Consider the following 14,228-nt stretch of genomic DNA (forward strand, 5'->3'; position numbering starts at 1 on the left):
CCGTTGTCTATACTAACATAAATATTAACCCTTCAGTACACGTGCTGATGGACAAAGTTAAACACGAACAAAACATGTTAAACTTACTGACGTTGGAACTCGCTCAACGTGAAACTAAACATGGTTCATGAAACTTAATATCTACTCTGGTCTCTCTTCAATTGTCGAAATTTAATATCCACGTACATTAGAGCAATAACGGGTGATCAATAAAAAATGAGAATGATTTAAGAATATTCCCAAGATTTTGGGGCCATGACATTTGTGTCTGAAACGAGAACTTTTCTTTATAACAATCTTCGTGATGTAAGATTTGGAGAAAAAATAATTAAACTGAGATTTAAAAAAAAAACTGTCAAGATCACAGATTTGAAAAAAAAAATCATATTTATGGGTCGTGGAGTCATAATTGCCGAGCTTCTGGGACTTGGAAGCATTCAAGGGTTATAATAAACTACAGAACAATCTATAGAATCTTCCGGACAAAATGGAATTTTTAGCAGTGGCGTTTCCTTAACCTCAATCTACCTGTGCACCAACTCTCAAAACAATTATCAAAATATTGCTTGCAATGGTTAGATATCGAGTAAACTAGAAGATTAAGTGTATTATTCAAGCGATTCGAGTATGAATATGGCATTATATCTGGTTTTGATAGTTGATGTACAAGTAAAAAATGAGGTTACGGGACGCCACTGATTTTTAATAAAATTTAAAAGTATTCAAAGTGTTGATTTTAAACAAATATTGAGGAGGAATCCAACATAATTTTCGAAGGAGAAGTTCTGAGCGTGATTCTGATGATATTTGCATGGGGATCGTGAGGATGATGACATATGAATTTTAAGAAGAATTCAAAAAGAATTATGATGAGAATTCAACAAGAAACAGAGTTCTAGGAGTATTCTGCGGCTAATTTGAACCCTAGTGCGACATATGCATCACAGAGCTCCAACAAAATTGATTGCAAAAAATTGCTGATATTTAGAAAGAAATTCTTTGAAATACTCCAAGGAGTTTCTAGGTTTCAAGGTTTCAAATTCTTAGAAGGGGTTCAAAAAAATTTAAAAAAAATCAACGGTAATTATTACGCGGAGTGTTTTCTGGTTAATTTCAGATGAATTCCATAATAATTCAGAGCAGAATTCTAAGTTAATTCTGAACCCCGGAAAAAAATAGTTCAGATTCGGTTTTTAAAAATATTTATTTCCAAAGTCCAGCATCATCAATATTTTCTTTAAGGCCCATGCACTTTGCATCTGATTTTTTTTTTTTTTTTTTATTATAGTCACTTTAACACTCTTGGGTCATTCGTGACTTGTCCGGGGGTGAGATTTGAACTCGTGACTTTGGCGTGAGAGGTATGGATGTTAACCACTACGCCAGGGTCGCCTCCCTTTTTTTTTGTTTTGCATCTGATATTGAAACGACAAAAATCAATTTGAAATATTACTGAGTGATTAAATTCTAAAAACAATAAGAAAGGAAACGAAGAGCACTACTCACTCTGTTTTAATGGTTTATTTTGAAATTCTGGTGTAATAATGTGTTCCTATGGTATGGTAAATTTATTTTCCCAGTTATCTTGTCGAATTCCCGGGTTTGTCTCGGATTTCCTGGTTACTTTTCAAATTCCCGGATATTTCCCGGTATTCCCGGTTTTCCCCAGTTCGCTGGCCACCCGCTAGCCAAAATGACCGAATTTCAGCAAAAATGTAAACGATTGCCCATAACAAACACTTATGCAACGTTTCATGCAAATTGAAGAAGGTCGAGTCAAAAATTAATTTTTTGACGTAGGATTACGTCTTTCGGCAACATATTGGGGGTGCAATTTAAAAAAACCAAAATCGACCGCGTTACGAAAAGTGGTCAGGTTTTGACTACTTATAGCTTTGTCAATAGCGGATGGATTTTAATTCTAAACAAGCCAATTGATTGGAAAATTTTCTACGAATCTGCGTTAATGAACACTTTATCAATTTTCAATAGGTCACTGTTGAAAATCACACAAATGTCGAACTGTTGCAATGGTGATCAAAATTATAACCGATTGCTAACAAAAAGCGCTTTCCCTAACACAGATTTTATAATTGAATTCTACCTAGTGTCGCCGAACGGTGTTTATTCAATCACCGTGTGTTGTGGTGTACTGTCCACTACACAATGAAAGGCTCCTCGTAAGCAGCTAACTACCAAGGCTGCCCTCAAGAGCCCTCGATTCACCGAAGAAGGAGGAAGAAGCCGCATCGCTACTGATCGAATTCAGTTGCTCGTCGTGAGCCACTGTGGGCCATATATGCCAAGCGCGTCACCATCGTTCTGAACAACATACAGCTCGTCAGCATCATCCGTGGCGCTCAGCATTACGCAACCATCACGACAAAACAGTTTTTTTTTTTTCAAGACCACCATAAATTATTGTTGTTCAATAGTTAATTTTCAAATAACGTTCGCTCGTCTTGCTACCTCCCAAATCATTCCCAAAGCTCTTTGATAATGTACCTAGCAACCAAACGTTTGTGGTCAAATGCGTAACAGTATTGAAGTGGTACATAAAAATTCTCGCAATGACTGAATACCACATGACCTTGTCAATTAACCAGAAACACTTCGAATTAAGCTAGGGTTTTTTCCAGGACGGTAGAAAAAAGCAAAAAAAAATCTCGAATGAATTCCTCCATTCAATTTTGGTTTTTTTTATGATATATTGAATAAACCAAAAATTTCGTTCGTTTTGTGCAAGAAAATTCGTAATTTTGTCATTCGAAAACGAGGCGTTTCCGTGATGCGAAAAAGTGGTTTCCCTAACACAGTGGCCGAACATTGATACCAATCACGTAATCCTACGTCGACTCTACACTGGTGTCTTGGATACAACCTCTTACTTTTTTTGTTGACTGTGAAAAGGGTCTATGTGCCAAATTTAAACAAATCACAATACGCATACGCATCTTCTGCCAGATGTTTCTACTGGGTTGCCTTAATGAGTCTAAATCTGCGAGGAATCGATGTTTGAAGTTATTTTTTACATTTGGCACATATGCCCTTTTCGAGTGGCGTCGCCTTAACCTCAATCTTCCTGTGCACTAACGCTCAAAACATAAGCAACTCTCAACATATTGCTTAAAATGGATAGATATCGAGTAAACTAGAAAATGCCCCGTAACGTGAGTAGATCACATTTTTTTTGTGCGTTACGGGACGTAATATCTACCACCGATTCCTAGTCCTGACTACTTCAAACTAGGGGAACAGGATTTTTCAGTAATCAAAGGAACACATATTAGTTCTTGTTACTTTTTATGACTTGTTAATATTGATAAGTCCTCTGGTTGCCTGGACCGAGGATGATCTTGAAACAAGGATCAAATTAGTTAGTTAGTCTCTATATATGTGATTCCTAATCTTCTATTCGTTGTTTCCTAGTTGAAAGTGGATTAGGGTCCTGATACTTGATCATTATCGGTGTCATTGCTTAATTTTGTTGCTAAGGAATCCAATTTTGACTGGACAATTAGCGCGCCTTTGCAGGGTGCTCTCACTCCTCAAAGCGTAGTATAAATAGCGGGAACTTTCAATTAGAATAGATTCATAGGAAGAAAACAACTAGAAGATTAAGTGCATTTTGCAACCGATTCAAGCATTGGCATTAAACCTGGTTTTGAAAATTGGTGCACAGGTAAAAAGTGAGGTTACGCGACGCCACCGTCCTTTTTTCTGAAAATGCTGTTAATGTTGAAACTCGGATGTCTCTTTCATGTTTTAAATATGTTAACACATAATTACCAAACGTCCATTATAAGTAGTTCACCATAGGACAACTCACCTGTAAAGAAATTATAAATATATCCATTAATATTCAGTTCACAAATTACACAACACAATTCATAACGAACCAAAAAATATTGGTAAACAAAGATCAACATAACACGTAAGGTTACATAAACAAACATGAAAAAAAAATTATCGACCACTACTGTAAAAACTGCACAATTTTGTCACAACCATTCCGGACCATTGCCAAAGACCGCTGCAAAAACAAGGGTAGAATTACACTTCCCCCATCAGCATAAGATAATCCGAATAACAATGCTCACAGTAACCCCCTCCCATAATCATTACGGAGTGAATCACAGCTTCCACTCCATACAGACAGACAAACATGACACACAACGTACCGTCATTTCACTGCCATGCGACGACGACGACGACGACGACGACGACGGTGGGCCATTATTATTGTTACTGTTGATGTCCTGCCGGCGAGACGCCACCGCATAATCCACGGAAGATGCAGCTGCTGTTGCACTTTGTCTCGATGAGTCACGTTTCTCATCGATTTGATTCCGGTTGTAATCCGTCGATGAGCCACCGGAATCACCGAAATCGGCCACATGGCAGGCATTTTGGAGGCCCATCGCAAATCCGGCGGCCGGCGACGGGATCTCCTCAGCCTTGTGGACCGATTTCCAGCGACGAAATATGGTCAACGAGAGGATGTACTTGAAGAAATTTATTTTCCTTTTCTTCTTTTTAGCACGTTTTTCAATTTTGACGGTGGTCACTACACTTTGTTGGATGAACTATATTTTCACAACGAAGCAAACGATGCCTTCCTATTTCAAACTTGAATGGCACATGTGTGGTGGATAATTAATGAACATCTCCTGAGAATAGAAATTGCGTGGCTTTTCTCAGAAATCCGCGTCACAACAAAATTACTTTACACGGAAGTTGGAATTCCCTGGTGAAACATCAACATCGATCCGTCGAGACACGAAACACGAAAACAACACCACTTGGCACTGGTAAAAAAAGAGATACCAACAAACACTCACACTCCAGGCCCCGGTTTGGCGTAGTCTGGAACGAACGGCAGGCTCGATAGACGGAAAGAACACGACTGCCAACGGCTCACACAAATGGCAACTAGTAAGGACCAATGAGGATGTCGAGTCAACAACGACTACGACGACAACGACGACGACAGCACACACGATGAGAGGAGGTCGACAGAGAGAAAATGCTAAGCGAATTTTCCTCTACGCGCGCAGGACGATGTGAAACCTTAATAACTGTGGGGAGTCGGGCCCACTGCGAGCCGAACCGACCATACCGAATAAGGATATGAAATTGCTCCAGAGTGGGCCCGAGCCGGCTGACATCCGTGTTGTCAGTAGCATCGATTCAAGAAAATTCCTACACTGCTAGCCGAATTTTGGCAACACTTCCACCAACGGGAAAAACGGAAAATTCACTCGCGTGTGGAAAGCAAAGGAAAAAGAGGCCCTTGGCAAAAACAAGCTGTTGGAAATAAAAGTACACGCTATCATCATCATTGCATTGGGTTCTGTTCCAGACACAGGCATGCATGCACGTACGCACGACGGTGAATGTGCCCGCGTGGTATGCATACATTACCGCCGATTATCGGCACTGTTACGGAGGTGCTACCTGCTGCTACACCCCATCGTCAAAGGTCGCTGCGATGATTTTTGGCAATAAATTATGACTGCTAGAAGCAGACGGCGAACGATTGGCGCACAGTTGCACTGGAACGGACGTTATTTGCAATAAATTGGGGAATAGAAATCCGGACGCATACATTAAGGAAATTGTGGTTTATCCCTGACGGGGACGGGAAATGGACTTTTTGTTCATAAAACTTCATCCAGAAATATTTGGGAACTTCGAAATCCATTATTTATTTTATCCAGAAATAAGATTTTCGATAGAAGATACAGTGAGAAATGTGTATGTGATGTTGAGAAAGAATTTCCAAGAAGTTTAGGAAGTAATTTTCGTGGGAAATTTAAGGAAACTTCCGGGGATAGCGGAAAAAAAACTCCCAAGGAAAATCGGATAAAACTTTCGCGGAAATCGGAAAACATCTCCAAAGAAACCCAGCATGACTTCGGGAAGAAACTGGAACTGGAACCCAGAAGGACTTATAACCGCAGCTGTAGAAACGCAATATTATAACGATAAAATGCTCCAAAAACCTTGGAAGAATGCTTCTTCAATGCGAAGATACTCAGTTTTCTGTCTTGTCTGTGTTTTTTTTTAGTAAGAGGAACAGAGCAATGGACAAGTGTCTAGAATTAGCTTCCAAAAGAAGCTTCAAGAATCTTAAGAAGCTTCTTTAGGATCTTCTTTAGAATTTTCATTTGGGAGCTTTTTCTTTAGAATCGTTTTTTAGAAGTTGCTGTGCTCCTTTAACTAAAAAAAACGAGCAGGTCAGTAAATCTGAGTATCTACGCCGTAAAAGAGCAATTTTTCAAAGGTTTATAGAGCGTTTCATCGTTTTAATGTTACAAAAACAATTTTCTCCATATAAGTGTTCGGAAAATCATACTCTAGTCTCATTCATTGAGCCTACCTGAGAGAATAAACTCGCGTGCGAATCTACAAACCACTCATCCCCAGGTAAAAAAAGTCAAGATCATAGGTATAAAAATGAAACTACAATGTGTTGAATCGGAACCTACCGAACTAATAAAAACCAAAGATTTAAGTAAACTAAAGGAGAAAAATCTATACAATTCTCTAATAAGGAAAATCCCAAAGGCTTGGTAGCCATCATAATGAAATAATGAAATTGGGTGTTAGCGGAATGCTTAAATAAAACAGCAAAAAAAGGTTATCTTCCATTTAATTCCACTTAATTAATGTTGGTATCCATGACAGATACGTACTTCGGTATTCGGTATTCGGTGTTTTCATGTGAAATTTTGCTGATATTCGGCCATTTTCTTTCAAATGAGTGGCCGACAAAACGATTGAGTGAATTTTTTTTGCCTCAAAGCCTGATATTCGGCCAATACCATGGTGGCCGAATATGCGGTGTAACAATAATAAAAACAATTAAAATTGCGAAAAAATTAAGCAATGAATTTTGGAATCGGAAATCGGTGATTAGGGGCTGTTCATAAACTACGTAGACAGTTTAGAGGGGGGGGGGGGTGACAATTATCCACGGCCCATACAAATTTTAATTTTTTTTTAAGTGGACAATTGTCTACGCAGGAGAGGGGGGGTCAAGAATCCCAAAAAACTGTCTACGTAGTTTATGAACAGCCCCTTATTGCGTCGTTGAATATCGCTAGACAAAACTCGTAGACGAATAAACTCATGAATGAGATTTGAGTTTTTGAGTTTTTCTCAACACTGCTTATAAGGTGGAGAATCATCCAGGAAAAGATCAGGGCTGCTAGCGATCAATGCTGTCAAAAAAGTGATTTTAGTGACCATGTTGGAGAGATAAGTGACCAAATAGTGCCTTATAGTTGTAAAAAAGTGACTAAAAAGTTACCTAAGGGAAGACAATTAGTCGTTCTTATGGCATACCAAATCAATGTTTGATGTTTTACACTAATTCAATCAGAATCTCACTTAACATATGTACGATAGGAACCTTTAAAGCGAAAGATTCAATAGACAGCTTATGACTAAACCTCCAAGTGTCTACTGCCTGGTCTACTGAAAAACTGGGAATTCTATTTCTCCTGAAAATACCTGGAAGTCTCAGGGAATCTTATTATTACCTAGGAAATTTAATATTTTTTTACTTCGGATATTCCAAAGAAAAGAATGCATTTTAAAATAAAAACATTCAATATTTCGAGCTATTGTCATTCACACATTTGAAATCGGAGCATAAGTCCTCAGGTGGTGAAGGGGATGCTAAAAAGAGGATTACAATTAAATCTGAGAATAACACCAGGAGAGAAATTTTGATTCGGAGGATAGTTGCGAAAAGTACTTACCTTACCAATCAGGCTAAGGCCTTGTTGTCCTCTGCTGTCCGAAGAAGTCGTCTCCACTCTACTCGATCCATGGCCACAGTTCGCCAGCCTCGTAGTCTGCGAAGGGTCCGCAGGTCACCTTCTACTTGGTCGATCCACCTTGCCCGCTGCGCGCCTCTTCTTCTTGTTCCTGTTGGGTCGCTTTCTAGAACCATTTTCACTGGGTCGTCGTGCGGCATTCTTACGACGTGCCCAGCCCACCGTAGTCGCCCAATTTTTGCAATGTGGACGATGGATGGTTCTCCCAGCAGCTGGTGCAATTCGTGGTTCATTCGCCTCCTCCACGTTCCGTCATCCATCTGCACTCCACCGTAGATGGTACGCAACACCTTCCGTTCGAAAACACCAAGGGCGCGTTGGTCCTCCACGAGCATAGTCCAGGTCTCGTGGCCGTAAAGGACCACCGGTCTAATCAGCGTCTTGTAGACAGTCAACTTCGTGCGGCGGCGAATTTTATTCGACCGGAGCGTCCTCCGGAGTCCAAAGTAGGCACGATTCCCTGCCATAATGCGTCTTTGAATTTCTCTGCTGGTATCATTTTCGGCGGTCACCAGTGAGCCCAAATACACGAACTCATCGACCACCTCGATTTCGTCACCGTCAATCTGAACTCGGGGTGGGAGGCTAACATTGTCTTCCCTAGAACCTCTTGCTTTCATATATTTTGTCTTTGATGCGTTGATGGCAAGTCCAATCCGTCTAGCTTCAGCCTTCAGTCTGATGTACGTTTCCGCCATCATCTCAAAGTTCCGTGCCATAATGTCAATGTCATCGACGAAACCAAGGAGCTGGATGGACTTCCTGAATATCGTGCCACTCGTGTCTATCCCAGCTCTTCTGATCACACCTTCTAACGCGATGTTGAACAGCAGACACGAAAGTCCATCACCCTACCGTAACCCCCTTCGAGATTCAAAGGGACTCGAGAGTGTCCCCGATACTCGAACAACGCACGTCACTCGATCCATCGTCGCCTTGACCAATCGCGCCAGTTTATCCGGAAATCCGTACTCGTGCATAATCTGCCATAGCTGATCTCGATCGATTGTGTCGTATGCGGATTTGAAATCGATGAACAAATGATGTGTGGGCACGTTGTATTCGCGGCATTTCTGCAGAACCTGCCGAATCGCGAAAATGTGGTCCGTGGTAGCGCGGGCACCCATGAATCCCGCCTGGTATTGCCCCACGAACTCTCTTGCATATGGTGACAGACGGCGGCATAGAATTTGGGAGAGTACCTTGTAGGCGGCGCTCAGCAGTGTGATCGCGCGGTAGTTGCAGCAATCCAACTTGTCGCCCTTTTTGTAGATTGGGCATACGACACCTTCCATCCACTCCTCCGGTAATATCTCCTCCTCCCAAATCTTGGCAATTACCCAGTGCAGCGCTCTAGCCAGTGCTTCACCACCGTATTTCAATAGCTCACTTGGTAGTTGATCTACACCAGTTGCTTTGTTGTTCTTCAGCCGACCGATCTCCTCCTCAACTTCTTGAAGATCAGGGGCCGGTAGCCTGTCGTCTTCTGCGCGTGCTCCAAGGTCTGTTGCCGTGCCACCTTCGTTTTCTGCTGCTTCACCGTTGAGGTGCTCGTCATAGTACTGCTTCCACCTCTCAATCACCTCACACTCGTTCGTGAGAAGGTTACCGTCCAAGTCCTTGCACATATCGGCTTGCGGCACGTAGCCTTTGCGCGAACTATTTAGCTTCTCGTAGAACTTCCGTGTGTCGTTTACGCGGTACAGATTTTCCATCGCCTCGCGATCTCGATCTTCCTGCTGACGCTTCTTCCTTCGGAAAACCGAGTTTTGTCTGTTCCGCGTTTGTCTGTATCGCTCCACATTCAATCTCGTGCGGTGTTGCAGCATTCTCGCCCGTGCTGCATTCTTCTCCTCTACTAACAGTTTGCATTCGCCGTCAAACCAGTCATTTCTTCGGTCCGGGATTGCAGTACCTAGTGCCGCTACAGCAGTACTACCTATGGCTGAACGGATGTCCCTCCAGCCGTCTTCAAGAGAAGCTGCGCCAAGCTGCTCTTCCGTGGGTAGTGCAACTTCTTGCTGCTGCGCGTAGTCCTGGGCAACTCCGGTGTCCCGTAGTTGCTCAATGTTGGGTCGTGGCGTTCGACTTCGACGTGTGTTATGCACCGTCGAGAGTTTTGAGCGCATGCATACTGCAACTAGGTAGTGGTCCGAATCTATGTTCGCACTGCGGTACGTGCGGACGTTGATAATGTCGGAGAAGAATTTCCCGTCGATTAGAACGTGATCGATTTGGTTTTCTGTGTGTTGGTCAGGTGATCTCCAGGTGGCTTTGTGGATATCCTTGCGGGGGAAAAAGGTACTTCGAACTACCATACCCCGGGAGGCTGCAAAGTTCACGCATCGTTGGCCGTTGTCGTTCGATACGGCATGCAGGCTGTTTGGCCCGATTGCCGGTCTATACATTGCCTCCCGTCCTACCTGAGCGTTCATGTCGCCGATGACGATTTTGACGTCCCGTTGCGAACAGCCGTCGTACACCTGCTCCAGCTGCGCATAGAACGCTTCTTTCTCGTCGTCAGGTCTCCCTTCGTGTGGGCAGTGCACGTTGATGATGCTGTAGTTGAAGAAACGGCCCTTAATCCTCAACTTGCACATCCTCGCGTTGATCGGCTGCCAACCAATCACGCGTTGGCGCATCTTACCCAGCACTACAAAGCCGGTTCCCAGCTCGTTGGTGGTGCCACAGCTCTGGTAGAAAGTAGCCGCTCGATGCCCGCTTTTCCATACCTTTTGTCCCGTCCAGCAAAGTTCCTGCAGTGCTACGACTTCGAAGTTGCGTGGTTGAAGTTCGTCATAGATTAACCTATCGCAACCCGGGAAGCCGAGCGATTTGCAGTTCCATGTTCCGAGTTTCCAATCGTAGTCCTTATTTCGTCGCGTAGGTCTGTGCCGATTGTTCCGATCCGTATTTCTTTCTTCGGTATTTGCAACTTTGTTTTTTTCCAGGGCGGCTTGTTGGGCCTGCCCCAACCCCCTGTCTCGCCGGGGGACCATCGTGCACAGCTCTGTTTAGAGTCCCACGCTGGCACTAGGACGGTGATCAGCCAACAGACGCCGTTTTGAGCCGCACCTCCATGGTGAGCAGACGCTCAGGTTTGGTGAAGCATTTCCTCTATCACCGTACTATGGTTACCGCGCCAGTGTTCGCGTCGCACCTCTTCACTTTGCTATTGCCGGACTGGCAACATTGCCCAGGCTACGCCAACCAGCTGTGTCCATGTTTCAGCTGGTAGTCTTTTGTTATCATATGACTCGAGGAGGCGTGAAGTAGGAACTTGTGAGGACCAGGGCTAGGTATTCCGCTCCTTCCAGGTTGTCAACTCACCATTTTGTAGCCCAAAAAAAAAAGTATTCTAACTATATTCTTATGATATTTTTTAGAGAATTCAGATTAGCGTTCCAAGTGAATTTCTGAATTAATTTCATAAGACTTTCGGGAGAATACGAGCGAATGATGAGGAGAACAACAAGCGAATTTTCATGAGAAATCTCCGTTGAATATGTAACGAACTATTCTGAGGTCATGAAGGTTCTCAAAATATTCCTGAAGTTAATGAAACTGCCTTGAAGTTCTTGTGTAGTTTGAGAAACTAGCCTGATGCTCACAATACTTCTCATAATTGTTGTTAACTTCTCTAAACTTTTCGGACTGTCTAAGGTTTCCACAATTTTCCTAACGATCATGAATGTTCTCTAAAGTTTTAACAATGCACTGAATTTCTTTAAACTTCTTTAAATTTTATGTCATTTCGCTGCTCTGAGGATACCTGTTCTTTCTTGAAGTTTTTTTGTTAGCTTTTTATCGAGATCAATATCTTTCTTGAAGTTCTCGAAACTTCTCTAAAGTGTTTGCAGTTCTCATGAAGCTTGTTGTACTACCCTGAATTTAATTGAACTGTTCTAAAAATGTTTAAGCTCTCGTGAACTTCTTGACATATGTTAAAACCTCAATAATTTTCTCAACATCTATAAAGTTCTCTTAAAATTTGAGGAACTTCTTGAAACTTTCCGCTAATTTAGTGAAACTAATGGAACTGAACTTTTCTGAAACTCCCCTTGTTTTTGGAGCTTTACTAGACTTATTTGAAATGCTCTCGATATGTCCATATAAGTTGCTGAAGGTTTCGGATTTTCCCTTAAGTTCCACAGACTTTTATGCAGTTCTCGAAATGTTTCTGAAGATCCCTATACTTCTTTGAAGATTTCGAAGTTATTCTGAAATTTCAGGAAGTTCTTTAAGCTCCCGCAACAAAATAATTAATACAGTATAGATTTTCACTGAAGTTCTCAAGATTTGTCGATTTTCGAAACTAATTCATAGCTTCTTCAATAGTCTAGAGTTTCCTGATGTTTTTAAAACCGCCAAAAATATTTCTCAATTTCCTTGAAATTCTCTAGACTGCCTGAATATCTAAGGATTTTTTTTTTAAAGAACCCACAGTTTTACTGGAATCGATTGAATTGCCTTTAAGTTTTACATTTTTCCTTAATTTTTATAAAGTAGTTTATAAACGCTTACGGAACTTTGTCTTAATTTTTCCTGGAAAGTTCAGCTCTGAAGTTTTCTATGCTTACCTTGCTTTCTCTAAAATTAACAAATGTTCCGACATATTTTCTGATATATATTTAAAATTCCCTGAAACTTCTCAAGTTTTCAGATCAATCATAGAATTCTCGGAAAAATCCTGATAGATGATGATGATAGATTATTAAACCAATCCAATAGTCTGGGCTCAAATTTCGGGGTCTTCCGCTTAAGATCTCTGAAATTCCTAATGATCTCTAGATCTAGTTTTTTTTTTGAGATAAATAGAACTTCTTAAAAGTTTCCACTATTTTGCTAGTACGAAACTTTAAGACATTAAAATGTTGTGATCTTAGACTTACTAAAATGAAGTAAAGCTGTTTCTTTAAAACTAATTGTCATGTCTTAAAAACATTTGCGTTAATTGTTGTTGTTGTTGTTGTTGTTGTTGTTGTTTTACAAACAATGTCATATTTTTAACGCATTTCATAAATAGCTTTCTTATTATAAACCTGAAAATTATCAACCAAAGTTATGGAAAAACCTGGAAAACTCAGGGAACTTTATTAAGCCAAATGCGTGGACACCCTGTAGATAGAGAAAGACGATTAAACGTAAAAAAAAAAACTCTTTACAAGGTCGTCAACTCAAAATTTAGAACAAAATGTAGGCCTATCCTACACACTGCAAGAAGAATGAGCAATCTTGACATAAATTCATGTTAAGAAAAAAAGTTTAAAATATTGACTGATTACAAGAAAAAGTGATTATAGTGACTTGGCCTTAAAAAAGGAGACTTTTTAGTGACTTGCTTGAAAAAAGTGACTCGCTACCAGCCCTGAAAGATGCATTTGGGGAAAGTTGGAAGAAAATTTCAGCGAAGTCGAAAGAAACATCCGAGAAAGTTGGATGACACTTCTTGAGACATTCGGAAGAAACTTTCAAGAGGAGATTGACAAAACTTCCGTAAAGTCATTAGACATTTCAGGTGAAATCCACCATAACTTCTGGAGGACCCTGGAAGAATCTTCAAAGAGAAGTCAAAAGATATTTCTGAGAAAAGTTGGAAGGAAATTCCGGTGAAAATTCTCAGACGAGGAAGCGTCACAGACACATTTAAATCTCGATCTTAAATATTGCTCCAGTTAGAATCTGAACACAGAATTTATTATATAGCAGCACCCCTCGTGATCGGTTCTGGAATGTTTTGACAGCAGTTTGTTTTGAAAGTGCCCCTTTTGGAGTGCTGAAAGTTTCATCGCGATTTGTGCCAAGTTAAATAAGTATGCCAGAGAGAAAAGAAAATTTATATTGCAAAAATTGATCCTAAATCCGACGTTAGCTCCAGCTCCAAATATCGCAGAAAGCAATTAAATTGGCAGTCATGGCAAGAGGAGATGTCCTCGACGAGATTAGGTTAATTTTCTCCTACAAATTCTCCCGGAACTTGATAACCTGTCATTGGATCTGGAAAACCCCATATTTCAGTGGTACCGTGACTATGGAGTGTATTTGATCGAAAAGGGCAATAGTCCACCCAATCGCCTGATCGAAAGATTTAAACGGAAGTTGAATTATGCAGAATTAGTCAGATTTTGGTATAAACTGGCCGCTGAGGTATGCTGGGATTGACTACCAGAGGGTGAAAATAATAATAATTGGATTTTCAAGGGAAGGTCGTGATTTTTTTCAAAAATACATTAGTATAATTTAAAGATATTTGTTTATTAAAGTGCATTAAATAAGCTACTTAACATTTTTATTACGTCAAATCAACCCTGATGCAGAGTTGATTTAGTGCGTCCAAATTTTAACTGGACCGTGCTTTAGATGCTCGAAAAATTTAACGCT

General features: G+C 41.0%; 1 protein-coding gene across 3 annotated transcripts in view; it reads right to left on the minus strand.

Moving 5' to 3' along the window:
* GckIII (Germinal centre kinase III) overlaps nt 1-14,228 on the minus strand; it is a 222,135-nt gene that overhangs the window by 169,309 nt on the left and 38,598 nt on the right. The window contains exon 1 of one of the 3 annotated variants that reach the window (XM_065228183.1): nt 4,182-4,884. The exons of the other annotated variants lie outside the window; for them this stretch is intronic. Coding sequence (XP_065084255.1) covers nt 4,182-4,421 — 240 coding nt within the window. The 5' untranslated portion in view covers nt 4,422-4,884. Of the gene's footprint in view, nt 1-4,181; nt 4,885-14,228 lie in introns of those variants that run through there. 3 annotated transcript variants of the gene reach the window in all.

Source organism: Ochlerotatus camptorhynchus, unplaced genomic scaffold (genome assembly GCF_037179485.1).
Source record: "Ochlerotatus camptorhynchus isolate MF236.1 unplaced genomic scaffold, CSIRO-AGI_Acam_v1.1 ptg000284l, whole genome shotgun sequence".
In the NCBI taxonomy this organism is placed as follows: Eukaryota; Metazoa; Arthropoda; class Insecta; order Diptera; family Culicidae; genus Ochlerotatus; species Ochlerotatus camptorhynchus.